General features: G+C 45.8%; 1 protein-coding gene across 3 annotated transcripts in view; it reads right to left on the bottom strand.

Moving 5' to 3' along the window:
* Ddx31 (DEAD-box helicase 31) overlaps window positions 1-14,951 on the bottom strand; it is a 67,036-nt gene that overhangs the window by 23,499 nt on the left and 28,586 nt on the right. For 2 of the 3 annotated variants that reach the window (XM_021192579.2, XM_029536190.1), the window contains 3 exons: window positions 8,692-8,742; window positions 6,937-7,076; window positions 839-920 (listed from right to left, as the gene is read on the bottom strand). In XM_021192579.2, the coding sequence (XP_021048238.1) occupies window positions 839-920; window positions 6,937-7,076; window positions 8,692-8,742 (273 nt within the window). The remainder of the gene's footprint in view (window positions 1-838; window positions 921-6,936; window positions 7,077-8,691; window positions 8,743-14,951) is intronic. The other variant, XM_029536191.1, reaches the window with a different exon arrangement.

The raw sequence follows: 14,951 nt of genomic DNA, 5'->3' as shown, positions 1-14,951 counted from the left end.
CATAAAAAGTCACTCAAAATAGCTTGCTGATGTAAACTCCCTTAGGTGTGCTCTGGAAGAAGAGAGCTGAAGCCAGGGCCAGATAAATCTAGCCCCTGCCTCAATTGCAGTATCGATTCAAATAAAGGCACCTGATACATGACGGAAATATCACAACCTGATCTAAGTGGGTCTCATTTTCCCACTCTATCATCAGGCCTAAGAAAACAAATGTAAAATATTCACATAATTAGTCAAGTCATATAGAGCAACATACATGTGCATATACCATACTAAGCAATGGACTAGAGGGGCAGGGCCGAGCTAGAGGCAGCTGCTCAGGCCTTCGGGCACAGCTCGGTATCTCCATATGGAGCTGCATGGATAGTAAACATTTTTCTTCTTAATGATCTCAACTTTACTCTTCCTCTGTAGACAATGCTGTCACATTAAAAATGGGGAACCTAAGTATGTCTGAGAGACAGACAGCGATATTTATTTCTGCCACCGTGCTCTACGGATGAACAGGTCTAGCCAGTGGTCCTCGCTGATGACCTAGAGAGGGGCCACCACCTGGGTGAACTTACACTGCTGGCTCCAGACTCAATGCCCTAGACCTCCTTTCTGCAGAGCCTGCTGCTGCCTGGCAGGACTCCAGAATGGACTGGTGCCCATTAACGGGGTGAGACTAGCAAGCATGCAGAGGGAAGAGAAGGGAACACACCACACCACACCACACCACCACAGCACAGCACAGCACACCACAATCAGGGTCTGACTTCATCTAACATTCACGATCCTTGAAATGTACATTACACAGTGCACACATAAAGTCTCCATCGAGCTATGAAGCACGCACCTGGGCTCCCCTTTGTCTCCTTTTAAAACAATCATCCTTTGCCAGGACAGCCAAAATATCTTCCATCTTAATCTCACCAACACTGTAAGGGGAAGAACAGAGAGTCAGCCTTTTCCTTTCCCAGCAACAGCCCAGATTCTGATGCATAAAACCAGCCCATTCTGAAAATAGACCTGAGGACACGCAACATCTGAGGAAGGGGACAGCAGGCCTGTGAGTACCTCAGCTGACTTCAACCACTAAGACCTAGAAGGAGAGATGTGAATCTCAGAGTTGCCCTCTGACCTTTTGTTTGTTTGTTTGTTTTGTTTTTCGAGACAGGGTTTCTCTGTGTATCCCTGGCTGTCCTGGAACTCACGCTGTAGACCAGGCTGGCCTCTGCCTGCCTCCCAAGTGCTGGGATTAAAGGCGTGCGCCACCATCGCCTGGCTTGCCCTCTGACCTTTACACTTTTACCTCCCCAACACAAAAAACTGTCAAGAGGATCTCCTCCTCCTCCTCTTTTTTGTTGTCCGTCTGTATAGCCCTGTCTGTCTTGGAATTTGCTCTGTAGACCAGGCTGGCCTCAAAACTCATAACATATCTGCCTGTCTTTGCCTCCTGAGTACTGGCATTAAAGACAGGTAATTAAAGATAAAGGCATTAGGAAAAAGGAAAGGTGGTAACAGGGCCAAGTCAGCCAGTATCCCTGCTGCCGGGCCTAAAGCAGGTTACCGCACATGGGGGCCTTCCTTGTATCTGCCCATCCATCTTGCCTTCATTTTCCTTTCTTCACCCCCCCGTTTTGAGGCAGGATCCCACGTTCCCTAAGCTGCTGATCTCTCACTGTGGAGCCAAGGCTGTTCTAGATCCCCTACCTCCATCCAGTGCTGGGGTTACAAGCAAATATCACCATACTAGGCTTCTACCATCTTCCTTCCTTCCTTCCTTCCTTCCTTCCTTCCTTCCTTCCTTCCTTCCTTCCTTCCTTCCTTTGTATGTGTGTGTGTGTGTGTGTGTGTTCGCGTGGGTCCTGGGTATGCAGTCAGGTCAGCTGCCTTGCCAGCCCTTTGCCATTGTTTCATCCTAAAGCTTAGCTACCAACACAGTAGGCTTATTTCTTGGCATAATTACTTGAACAGGCAAGAATATCATTTCACATAGGTTGCTGTGCAAGATCCTTAACTACTGGACAAGGACCGCAATGACAGTGCTAAGTGTCCTGGCTCTAGAGAATCTTTGATGCTCTGCTCTCTAAATCATTCAGGGATGAAGAGCAAATGACCCCTAAGACCTGCAGCCACAAGCAAACTGCCAAAGGCATAAATCAAAACAAGGGAGCAGTACTGGCCTCTGGGAAGAGCCTGGCAGGCTCCAGTGCACTCGGCCACTACAAGGTCATGGCTCTAGAACTGGGGAGCAACACAGAGGCACAACTAGAGACAGGAAGTGTGAGAGGTTAAGCTCATGTTCCAGAGGAAAGGGAAGGAGAAGCTCCAGGGGAGAGAAACAGATCATGAAAAGACAAATGATTTTGTTGTATATTTTCTTTCTGTTTTTTGGAAATGTTAATAGCAAATTAAAACCTCAAATGGAAACCTCTTTTGGGTGAAGACAATTCTCTCTCCCCAGTGGTTAATGTGACAAGGCTGTGAAGGAAACTGCCACGTCTGACAGCTACTCACCTGAGAACTGTCAACTCTCCTGAGCCACCCCCCCCCCCCCGCCCCGAGCACCCACAGACCCATGAAGGAGAGATGTTGTTAAAGCAGGGAGAGGTAGCTTCAGGAGTGGAGGGCTGGGAAGACAGAAAGACAGAAGGAAAGGGCAGGGCAGTCCTTCCCTCAGAAGCAGTTTCTCCCAACCCGTGAGCGACAGAGACATATATATGGTGTCTGACTCTGAGGACAGGACAGAGGCATTGCTGCACATGACTCTTTTGTGTCATCTTGGGGGCAGGCAGAGACAGACACTAATGGAAAATTGTGAAGTGGGGTTTGGGGCTACAATGACAGTATGTAGGGGCTTGTACTGGCTAGTTTTGTGTCAACTTGNCACAGCTGGAGTTATCACAGAGAAAGGAACTTTAGTTCGAGTAATGCCTCCTTGAGATCCAGCTGTAAGGCATTTTCTCAATTAGTGATAAAGGGGGGAGGTCCCCTTGTGGGTGGTGCCATCTCTGGGCTAGTAGTCNTNGNTTCTAAAAGAGAGCAAGCTGAGTAAGCCAGGGGAGGCAAGCCAGTAAAGAACATCCCTCCATGGCCTCTGCATCAGCTCCTGCTTCCTGACCTGCTTGAGTTCCAGTCCTGACTTCCTTTGGTGATCAACAGCAATGTGGAAAGTGTAAGCCGAATAAACCCTTTCCTCCCCAACTTGCTTCTTGGTCATGATGTTTGTGCAGGAATAGAAACCCTGACTAAGACAGGGCTAAAGCAAGAGGACTGACGCAAGCCCAAGGCTAGCTTAGGCCACGTGGTGAGTTTAAGGCCAGCCTGGGCTACAGAGTAAGACCCTATCTCAAAAAAGTTAAACAAAACAACAAAACACAATTTGGGGGGTGAAATTTTAAAAGAGGGGAAAAATGTGATAAAGAGCTAGGAATAGAAACAGTGATTAAACAACAACCAAACCAATTCAGCCCCAGGAAAGAAAGATGCCTTTGCTAGTACAAGAAGGCATCAGCAAACAGGAATGGCAAAGACGTGTAGTCACCAAGTTTAAAGGTCGGTCTTCTTCCTAACCCGAGGCAGGGCTTCTGAGAAACTTATATGATTAGTTCAGTCCCACGGACAGAGATGAACAGTTCTGTCTCACCAGGAAAGACAAGAATAAACACATCCAGCATGCTCTAACAGAGCGTCTACATTTTAGCAAACCAGTAATGGCTTTCTTAGCAACACTGAAGCAGGAAGGAAGGGGCTCCGTAAACAGAAGAACGGAGAAAAAAAGCTCTGAGTACTCAGATGGAAGCAGCAACAGCCTGGGCTCCTGTCTCCTGCCCAGGATGCTAGAGTGGATCGTGAGAGCTCTGCATTTCCCACACAAGAGCACATACCCCTCCTCCACTGCCTTGTTCTTTTAATGATTAAGGTTCCCTTTCATTTTCAAAAATGTCCTGGGCTCTTTCTGTCTACTGCATATAATGTAGTGACTTTAAAAAGAGTTTTAAAGATTCTTAATTATTTTTTTGTGTGTGTTCTTCATAATTTTTATTTTTCTTTTTTTATTAGGAATTTTCTTTATTTATATTTCTTTTATTAATTAATTATTTATTTCATGTATATGAGTATACTGTAGCTGTCTTCAGACACACCAGAAGAGTGCATTGGATCCCAATGCAGATGGTTGTGAGCCACCATGTGGATGCTGGGAATTGAACTCAGGGCCTCTGGAAGAGAGCAGTCAATGCTCTTAACTGCTAAGCCATCTCTCCAGCACCCCTTTATTTACATTTCAAATGTTAGCCCCTTTCCTAGTTTCCCCTCTGAAAATACCCTTTCCCCTCCCCCTGTTCCCCAACCCACCCACTCCCATTCCTGGTCCTGGCATTCCCCTATACTAGGACATAGAGCTTTCACAGGACCAAGGGCCTCTCCTCCCACGGATGACTAGGCCATCCTCTGTACATATGTAGCTAGAGCTTCACAAGTTCCACCATGTGTTTTCTTTGATTGGTGGTATAGTTCCAAGGAGCTCTGGGGGTACTGGTTAGTTCATATTGACATTCCTTCTATGGGGCTTCAGTCCCCTTCAGCTCCCTGGGTACTTTCTCTGGCTCCTTCATTAGGGACCTTGTGCTCCGACCAATGGATGACTGTGAGCATTCACTTCTGTATTTGCCAGGCACTGGCAGAGGCTTGCAGGAGATGGCTATATCAGGCTCCTGTCAGCAGGCTCTTGTTGGCATCTGCCCAGTATCTGGGTTTGGTGGCTGTTTATGGGGTGGATCCCCAAGTGGGGTAGTCTCTGGATGGTCATTCCTTCAGGCTCTGCTCTGAACTTTGTCTCTCTAACTCCTTCCACGGGTATTTTGTTCCCCATTCTAGGAAGGAACGAAGTATAAATGATCCCTGAAAGTATAGTCTTTATTATTACTTTTTAAGACAGTGTATCATACAGACCAGGCTGGCCTTGAGCTAAATAGCTGATGACCTTGAACTTCTGATCCTCCCAAGTACTATGATTACAGGCCTGTAGCACTCCTCTCAATTTTTACTGCACTTGGGCTGGAATCAAGGGATTTGTGTGTATTAGCAAGCACTCTACCAACTAAGCTCCAACTCCATTCAGCTCCAGCTCTTGCAATGTAGTGTTTCTCATCAGTTTATATTTAAGTCAAAGCAACATAGGTATCAACAGAATGCTCCAGCAGACTGTGACAGAGGGAACAGGCCTCCAGAGCACCCTGAGCAGGCAATGGAAGGGGTGAGCGAACAGACCCTGCAGGGTTAGACTAGGAGTTAAAGGAGCGAGGGAAGATGGGCTGCTATGGGGCATGCTGACATCCTTTCCCATGACTACACTGCTCTGGCCCCTCAGCATAGGATGCTGAAGATACTTTCTACATGTGCATAGATTGTAGACAGGAGAGCATTACAGTGCTACGTTGCTCCCTCTGGTGAGAATCAGCAGGGAAAACTGAGAACCAGCTCCAGCAACAGGTTTCCAACTCAATTTGCCAGGACTCCTCGAGAACACCAGCCTAGGAAAAGGGCAGTCCAGACACTGACTGCCACAAGGAACACCATAAGCCCCAGACTGGAAGGCTCTGAATCCAGCTGGACAGATCCCCAGAGCGGAGAGATAACGACCTGACCAATATGGGGCCTCATGAGAGAGCAAACAAGTGCACCATGGAACAAAACCACTCTTTTCCTTGACACACTGTTAAGATGAGGAACATGGCAAAAAGGAAGAAAACCCAAGCCTTATTTTACCTTAATTTAGGCCCATTTGAATGACAACCAGGAATGGGTGTCCACCTCTCCATCAGAGGTAGCCTGTGACCTCTGTCTCAGCTCACAAATGCCCACACCAACAATTCTGAGAGTTGTTGGAAATGTCACTAGACAGAGAGCACTGCCTGCTGGGAAATGCTAAGAGTTGGTGGGACAGCCACACACAGGTTGGCAAGTCTGCAGTCAGTCATGCTGCCAACTCACACCAGGTCCCCAGCACTAGTTACAACTTTGTAAAGGAGGAATGTCCTTGGAGTTTCATGTTTTACATAAAATGTATGGCTGGTCAGATAGGAAAAGACAGGGAATGCCTGTACTCAGCAGCTCCACAGAGACATGCAGACACATGCACACCACACAGCATCAGTGTTCGGCAACACCTGAGCAGCCAACAAGACTTCTTCTGGCTTGGCAGGTATCATGTCCCGGCACCTTGGGCAGACACACGGCTCTTCCGGTGCTTCCAAACAGACTTGGATCCACCATCCCACCATGTCTGAGTAGAAGAAATTCTTAAAAGTAGACCTGTGTCAGACACTGCATGCCTTTACAAGCTCACTGCCAGAGCCTGTGACTTCAGGAATCAGAGAATTTATGGAAGGCAGGACAAGTCCTTGTAAGTGGCCCAGGCCAAAAACCATTTGAGCTTCCCACAGAGGCATGAGGCTAGCTATCTGACAACCCTACACACACACAAGACGGAAACCTGGTGATCCTGGCTGCAGCTGTGCAAACAGTGCCTTGTTCTGACTGGTCTGAGGATCCTGTTTCTTCCTGAAAGAAAAAGACTGTGTGCAAAGCAAAAATATTCTTACTTCTATAAAGACAAATCAGCACTGAAGCTGTTAAGATGCTAACTACAAGGATGAAAATTGAGAATGAAGAGGCTTCTGAGAAGCTGGCGTTAAGGGCATGCCTCCTACTGAGAAGCTGAAAAGCCGGGGGCACAGACGCCCTGGAAGTTACTGGCACTGCAATGAGTACTGCCAGGTGTGAACACTACTGAGGGTTTCAGTTTTTGCCACTGGCTATTCTGGAACTCATTTAGGGATCACAAGGGTTAATGGCTCTTCAGCAGCTTACAAGGCCCATCCACTCAAAAAGCGACAGAATGTTAATTATGTGAAATCTGCTGAAACCTTTTTCAGGTTTCTGACTCACTTGATTTTGTGAGAAGCCAATGAGTTGACATATTCTGCCTCTGAAGGAGCCAAAATGAGCAGGCTGCTCCCATGACAGCCAATCCGGGCAGTTCTTCCGATGCGGTGAATGTACTCTGCAGGTGAAGACGGAGCACTGTACTGAAAAGGACAATACAAATGAAGGTATTCATAGATAAAGGGACTGCCGCTAATAGGAAGAGCAACACCCCTCACCTGCCTGCAGGTACTGGGCTACGGCTACTCTAACGTGATTGGAATCCGTCATTAATCAACCTGAAGCTGTTGGCTTCATTGGAACAAGGCTCTTCCTTTTCCAGATTGTAGCTTTTCACTAAGGTGACTGTGCAAGGTGAAATGTAAGCAGGTGGGTAAATTTCTCCAGGATGACCACATGACCTTGGCCTACTTCCTTGGTAGGCACAGCAGCTGGGAGGCAGTAACAGTGGACAAGAGGAACAAGAATGAAGGATACCAACCAGTGTGCTGGCAGAGTCTACCTCTGCTGTCGGCTCCGGGGCAGGCCAACCACCTCACCGGTGGAGACGGAGACCATTAAGAGCAGACAGTGCGGATTTCTGCTATGGGGAAAGTGCAAGTTCCCACTCAGAACAGGCAGGCATCTTGTTATCTTTGGCAGTAACCTTGCCACCATTAAAGTTAAGTGACCTTATTTTCCTTTCCTTTCCTTTCCTTTCCTTTCCTTTCCTTTCCTTTCCTTTCCTTTCCTTTCCTTTCCTTTCCTTTCCTTTCCTTTCCTTTCCTTTNTCCTTTCCTTTCCTTTCCTTTTTCCTTTCCTTTCCTTTCCTTTCCTTTCCTTTCCTTTCCTTTCCTTTCCTTTCCTTTCCTTTCCTTTTGTCTTTCTTTGCTGCTATACAAATCAAAGACTAGCAGTCCAAGGTGAAGATATTATATGAAAGGCCAGTCATTGTAAACTTGTCGATATTCATAGTATGAGACTTGCCATAATCAAGTCAGAGTCTGTCCCTGAAATCACCCCTGACTTCCCATCTCCCATTGGTTCTATGGCCAGCATTTTGGAAAGAGACACAATACTTCTAGTCCCAACATGATCACTTTTGACGAGCAGATCAAGATCAGATTTTCCAGCCTAAGACAGGCAAGAAATGCCACAAAATGTGAATAAGCCATGAGTCACGTAAACAGGGCACATGTCCTCTGGCCCCTACAGACAGACTTAAAAATATCATTCTGCAGACTAATGAAAAGGAACAATAGAAACAACAAAAACCCAAAAAACAACAGCAGCAGCAGCAGCAACAACAACAACAACAACAAAGCCAAACGAAACCCACTAGACTATACACTACCACCTTTACCCTCCGGCAAAGTGTCTAAGGCAGGAGGTATGTGTAAGATGCTGTCAGGACCTTAATTGCTCCCTGCAGGTCAATGTACATGGACACAGCTCTCAAGACAGCTGAGCCATTTCCTTCTGGACACAATGAGGCCTCCCGGGGGCCTGGGTAACTTCTGTTATTTTCCGACTCCGGAAACTTTGGTTTGTGAAATGAATTAGTCTGGAAGCAGAAGAGCCATGCCCTCTCCTGAGAATGCCGTCCTGGCTGTTCTGCTGCAGTGCTGCAGAGGGGCTGGGCTAAGGAAGGATGTCAGAACTGTCGAGATGTGGCTGGCTGCTGCCTGGTTACCAGGGCAACACCCAAGAGGGTAATAATGATCATTCAATGCATCTTCTCATGCTCATATACTCACACCTCAGTGACTAGAAGATTACCTGAACAATCCAGGTGACTTGTGGGAGATCCAAGCCTCGAGATGCAACATCCTTTAAAACAAAGAGAATATGGTTTGTGATTTAAAACTGAGTTTCTCTACCTTTTTTTTTTTTTGAGACAAAATTACTGCTCTGTGGTTCTAGAACACTGTAACCCAGGCTGGCCTTGAATTTTCCTGCCTTGGTCTTATCAATGTGTGTTACTACTCCTGGCTGAATATCTGAAATTTTAATACTTAGTAATACAAATTCTGCAGACAGACAGACAGAGACACAGACACAGATACAGACACACACACCACACAAGGCATACACTTAGGATCCTGAACACAACTTTAGATGGCTTAAGAGCCCATTGAATTCCATCTATCATTAAAATTCGGAGTCAGGAGCTAGTAAGATGGCTCAGAGGGTCAAAGCTCCTGTCATCAAGCTTGACAACCTGAATGTGATCCTTGAAACTTACATGGTAGAAATAGAGGAGCAATTCCCACACGCTGCCCTCTGACTTCCACACATGTATCAGGCAATGCAACCTACCCATACCCTATGCATAAATATAAAAAATTCAGACCTGGGCGAGTTAGAGGAGATTCTTATATAACTCATAACACAGTGTGCAGGTCAGCCCAAGACTTTAAACTGTAGTGGACACTGTACCACATAAGAATTCTAAAATCTTGGACAGCTTTGATGGCAAACACCTATAATCCCAACACTTGGGAGACTGAGGGAGGAGGGTCAGGAAATGAAGATCATTTTCAGCTACACAGCAAGTGTGAGCCCAGCCTGGGCTATTAAGAGACCATGTTTAAAACACACAAACAACCATCCCTCGAATAAAAGTAAAAAGTAAAAAAAGTTAAAATGTACCATGGACCACTATCCCTAGCCCTTCAATACCAGCATTGCCAAGAAACAAGTCACTCAGTATGCTGTCATCCTTTTGGAACACCACTCCTCAAGGCACTCACTTGTAAAAGCTATTTACCGAGGACTCTGCCTGTTGGGTTTAGAGCAGGAAGGACTGTAAGATGAGGATGCATTCCAAACCTGCCCATCACTTCAAAGACTTGACTGGACAGCTAAGAAGTCATAAAAGGGATAGAGATTTATTTTCCCTTTCAATTGGTCACCACCCAAAGAGCCAAAGTTCTCAGCTTTCCATCTACCATTGTGGCAGACGAGATGGAAGCACCCAGTCTATTGCAGTAATATGCACTCAGCTTTTAAGTCCAGCAACCATACCAAGAGTCCAGCATTCAGCATTTTACTTACAGCATCTCAACTAATTCTCATTTAAAAATTATTCCGAGCCGGGCGTGGTGGCGCACGCCTTTAATCCCAGCACTCGGGAGGCAGAGGCAGGCGGATTTCTGAGTTCGAGGCCAGCCTGGTCTACAGAGTGAGTTCCAGGACAGCCAGGGCTACACAGAGAAACCCTGTCTCAAAAAAAAAAAAAAAAGAAAAAGAAAGAAAAAAAAATTATTCCGAGTATTTAAATGGGGGGGAGGCGTACATGCCACTGCACATGTGTGGAGGTCAGAAGGAGGCCTGTAGCATTGATTCTTGCCTCATACTACAGGATTCTTTGGACTAAAATCATGTGGTCAGGCTTAATAGCAAGTCCCTTTATCTGCTGCACCATCTCACCAACCTGCCTTACCCAATCTTTCAAACATCCCCATTTATCAGGAAAAACAAGGTTTGAAGCCTAGGATACCACTATGTGGTAACTTCAGGTGCAGCTTACTTCATCTTGCCTCATTTGTCAACAGTATATTGTACTATGTAGGAGATGCTGGGTGGGAAGGCAGAACTGAACACTCTCACAGCAGGGAGTCTGGTGAGACTCGGAAAGCACACCTGCACTTGCCCCCTAGAAAGCAGCCTCACTTCCACAGAGATGCTGGCAAACGGCAATGCCAGGTCAGCAGAAGCTATTCCTTCAGCAGTGTCAATGAAGAAACAGACTGAACAAAAGATAGAAAATGAAGAAAATTCTACTAACTTGGAGAGTTTCTAAGAAACTTTGTGTTTGTGTAAAATGCTTTTGTATAAGAAACATAAGCATATATATATATGGTAACTTGCTTGGCAGGCAAGAGTGATGACCCAAACCCACACTAGGCACAGTAGTGCCTGTCTACAAGTTGAATGAGTAAGTGGAGGCAGAAAAGTCCCTGGAAGCTCATGGGACAGTCAACATACACAGTGGGAAACAACAGAGGGAACTTGTCTCAAATAGGTAGGAGAGGGCTGATGGAAGCTGTCCTCTAAACCCAGACATGGGTAAAGTCATGCCTACACTTGCACACTTATGCACACATACAGGAAAAGAAGTAAGAAACAAATGATCTGATTTTCACAGCCAAAAAAATCTGGGGGGGGAGGGGGAGATCAATGAGAAATAATAATAAAGAATTCATTAATTCATTTATTAATTCATTCATTTATTTACTTTTTATCCCTCCCTTCCTTTCATTTCCTTTCCCCTCCCTCCCTCCCTCCCTTCTTTCGTTCTTTCGTTCTTTCTTGGTTTTTCAAGACAGGGTTTCTCTGTATAGTCCTGGCTGTCCTGGAACTCACTCTGTAGACCAGGCAGGCCTCAAACTCAGAAATCCGCCTGCCTCTGCCTCCCAAGTGCTGGGATTAAAGGCCTTTGCCACCATGCCAGGCTAAAGAATTCATTAATTAGATGGATGAATACGGGGCTGGTGAGATGGCTCAGCGGGTAAGAGCACCCGACTGCTCTTCCAAAGGTCCGGAGTTCAAATCCCAGCAACCACATGGTGGCTCACAACCATCCGTAACAAGACCTGACGCCCTCTTCTGGAGTGTCTGAAGTCAGCTACAGTGCACTTACATATAATAAAATAAATAAATCTTTAGATGGATGAATACTCCAAAGGAGGCTCAAAACTGCCAACAGCTATGTGTGGTGGTTCACACCTATAATTCCATAATCCCAGTTTTCAGAGGCAGAGTCAGGATCATGACACTGAGCTAAAATCGAGCCTCATGTACATAGCAAGTTCCAGGCTAGCCAGGGCCACATGGTGAAAGCTTGTCTCACACAACAAAAAGTACCTGATTTTCAGACAGAGAAATTCAAGGTGGTTCTTACTTTTCTGTTTATATTTTCTTACGGTGTTTGCTTTGTTTTAAAGAATAGGTATTATCATTTTCCCTGAAATTTTGATATAGAAAACGTTCAACCTACAGAAGAGTGAGTGTCCACCACTTCTTCTGTAACACATCAACTGCTAATCCTTAACACATTTGCTTTCTCCTTCCATCTGAACACAGACACAGGAGACACAGAGTTGAATGAATGTGAAATACATGCATACACAAACTTTAATTGTCTAAAGCCACTTGCAAATGTCGTGACATTTCAGTGTGCAATACTTTAGCAAGGGCTCCCACATCGAACAGTTCTATTCTACTAGCTACCATATGCAACTCCAAGAGAATGAGAAACACTGTTTTCTCATCAGTAGTACTCAGTGGCAAATTCCTCCACTCAAATTGAGATGACTTGTAAAAATGTTTTGCCTTCCAGCCCAGAAATGAGCAATGAACACTGTCCTTGCTCAAGAGTTAGACTTCCAGGGGCTGGTGAGATGGCTCAGTGGGTAAGAGCACCTGACTGCTCTTCTGAAGGTCCGGAGTTCAAATCCCAGCAACCACATGGTGGCTCATAACCATCCGTAACAAGATCTGATGCCCTCTTCTGGAGTGTCTGAAGACAGCTACAGTGTACTTACATATAATAAATAAATAAATCTTAAAAAAAAAAAAAAAAGTTATAGACTTCCTTAATCTGGAATGGTGCCAATAGTAGTTTGAATGAAAATGGCTAGTCAAAATTCAAAGGGAGTGGCATCATATTGGAATTATGGCCTTGTTGGATGGAGTATGTCACTAGTGGGGTAGGGGGACTTTGAGGTTTCAGAAGCTCAAGCCAGGCCCAGTGTCACTCATTCTCTTCTTACTGCCTAATTATCCAGATGTAGACCTCTCAGCTACTTCTCTAGCACCATGTCAGCCTGCATGCTGTCATGCTTCCTGCCACAACGATAACAGACTTAAACCTCTGAACGATAAGCCAGGCCTAGTTAAATGTTTCCCTTTGTAAGAGTTGTCATGGTCCTGGTGTTTCTTCACAGCAGCAGAACACTGGCTAGCTAACACAGCATCCCTGCTTTCCACTGACTTTTGAATTTTAATTTTTTTATGTGTATGTGTGGGCCTGAATATATGTGCACACAGGTATAGTGGAGACAAGAAGAGGGTGTAGGATCCCCGGGAACTGGAGTTTACAGGTGGTTATTAATCATTGATGTGGGCACAGGAACCAAACCCAGGTCCTCCCAGGTCCTGCAGCAGGTGCTCCTAATTGCTGAACCAGTTCCTTGTTTAGTTTTTTGATGCTGTCCCAAGAAACATCCCAAACTTCAGGTATTCCTACTTGCTTTCCACATGGTAAGGTTCAAGCAGGATTCTGGCAGGAACGGTATCTTTAGGGTGCTATGGACCATATATGGTTCCACGACACTGGGAGGCCTACAAGCTGAACACAGGATCTCAGTTCTATGGATATTCCTTGTCTGTATCAACTGCTACCCTGATGATACAAAGAATGACTAAATCCACCCGGCTTTCCTTGATTTCATTGCTGAGACATGTTGGGGTTAAAAACAGCTTCCCAACTGGGTGGTATTGGTGCATGCCTTTAATCCCAGCACTTGGGAGACAGGCAGGCTGATCTTTGTAAATTCCAGGTCTACATAGGCTACACAGAATAACCCTGTCTCAGGGGAGAAAACAAAACAAAACCAGCTTCCCCTACCACCTTTTTAAAGTAAGGATTTTATCAGTGTATAGGCTCAGGCCTTTACTACAAACACATGAGAGAGAGAGGCAGGCAGATCTCTATGAGTTTGAAGCCAGCTTGGTTTAGAACAGCAATTTTCGAGATCTCTGAGTTCAAAGTCAGGCTACAGAGCAAGTTCCAGGACAGCCAAGCTTAGGCAATGAAGGAGCTGGAAAAGAGGAAGCTGGTGATAATGTAATATAATAAGAGGACCATGTTCCAGCTCCTGCAAGTAGCAGAACTCGGCAGGTTTGGCCACATGGCTCTGGCTTTAGAGTCAAAATAGAAGGGACTACTGGGACAATTGATGCTGGTTAGCTGGAGCTAAGAAATTAGTGGTGATTAAGAAGAGACCAGCACCACTGAGGTGACATCTGGGAAGTGTTTTTTGAGAGCACAAAGAAGCTGNGTTCCAGAGATAGCCAAGGTTGTACCTCATGCTGCAGCTGGACTTGGTAATGTGTAAGAGTCATGCAGGTGGTACTGGTTTTGAAGGCATGAAGGGGTCACAAAGAGCAGCTGAGGCTTGGCGTTGTGAGAAGCCATGGAAAGCCATTGGCAAAGGTACGGCCTCAGTTTTAGTTGATGGCCCAGGACTAAAGGGGCCATGCAAAGGAGTTGAGGCTTGTTGCCATGAAGAGAGCCTATTGGTGAAGCCTAGTTGCAGCAGAAGACCCCAGTGTATTGGAGANGCCAGTACCATGGGATGATCACCAAGAACAGCAGCAGCAGTGGAGTGGATCAACCTGAGCTTAGAGTGCTACAGAGGGCAGAGCTGGAGAAGTGACCCCAGACCTTTGGAGGAACCCAGGAGATCGTGTGTGGATCCCAGACATTGAAACAAGAAGCTGTTACATTGAAGTTGCCTAGGAAACCCCAAGATGTTCGAGATGCCAGAGCCGTGGGCTATCTGCTGAGGAAAGCTGCTGACGGGGTGGACCCAGCCCTGGAGAAAGACGTTTGTTGCAGTCAACAGAGATAAAAAAGGATCTGGAGATCTGAAGACCACCTTGAAATCGGACATGGAGATTTAGAGTTTGGAGTTTGCNCAGATGGTTTCCTGCCTTGCTTTGGGGATTACAGTTAAGTAATCAGATGAATCTCAGAAGAGACTCTGAACTTTGAACTTTTAACATCATTGAGACTGCTACAGACTATGGGGACTTTGGAAGTTGGAATAAATGTGCTTTTTAAAATTATGCTATGGCTAGGTATAGCCCCCATAGACTCTTGTGTTTGAAAAGCCTGTGGAGGCCAGGGAGTGGAATATGATGGTTTGTATGTGCTTGGCCAAGGTAGTGGCACTATTAGAAGTGTGGTCCTCCTACACAAAGAAACCCTGACTCGAAGAAGAAGAAGAAGAAGAAGAAGAAGAAGAAGA

Source organism: Mus pahari, chromosome 3 (genome assembly GCF_900095145.1).
Source record: "Mus pahari chromosome 3, PAHARI_EIJ_v1.1, whole genome shotgun sequence".
NCBI classification, from domain to species: Eukaryota; Metazoa; Chordata; class Mammalia; order Rodentia; family Muridae; genus Mus; species Mus pahari.
Note: the sequence above shows the minus strand (reverse complement) of the source record. Positions and strands in the feature narration are given on the sequence as shown.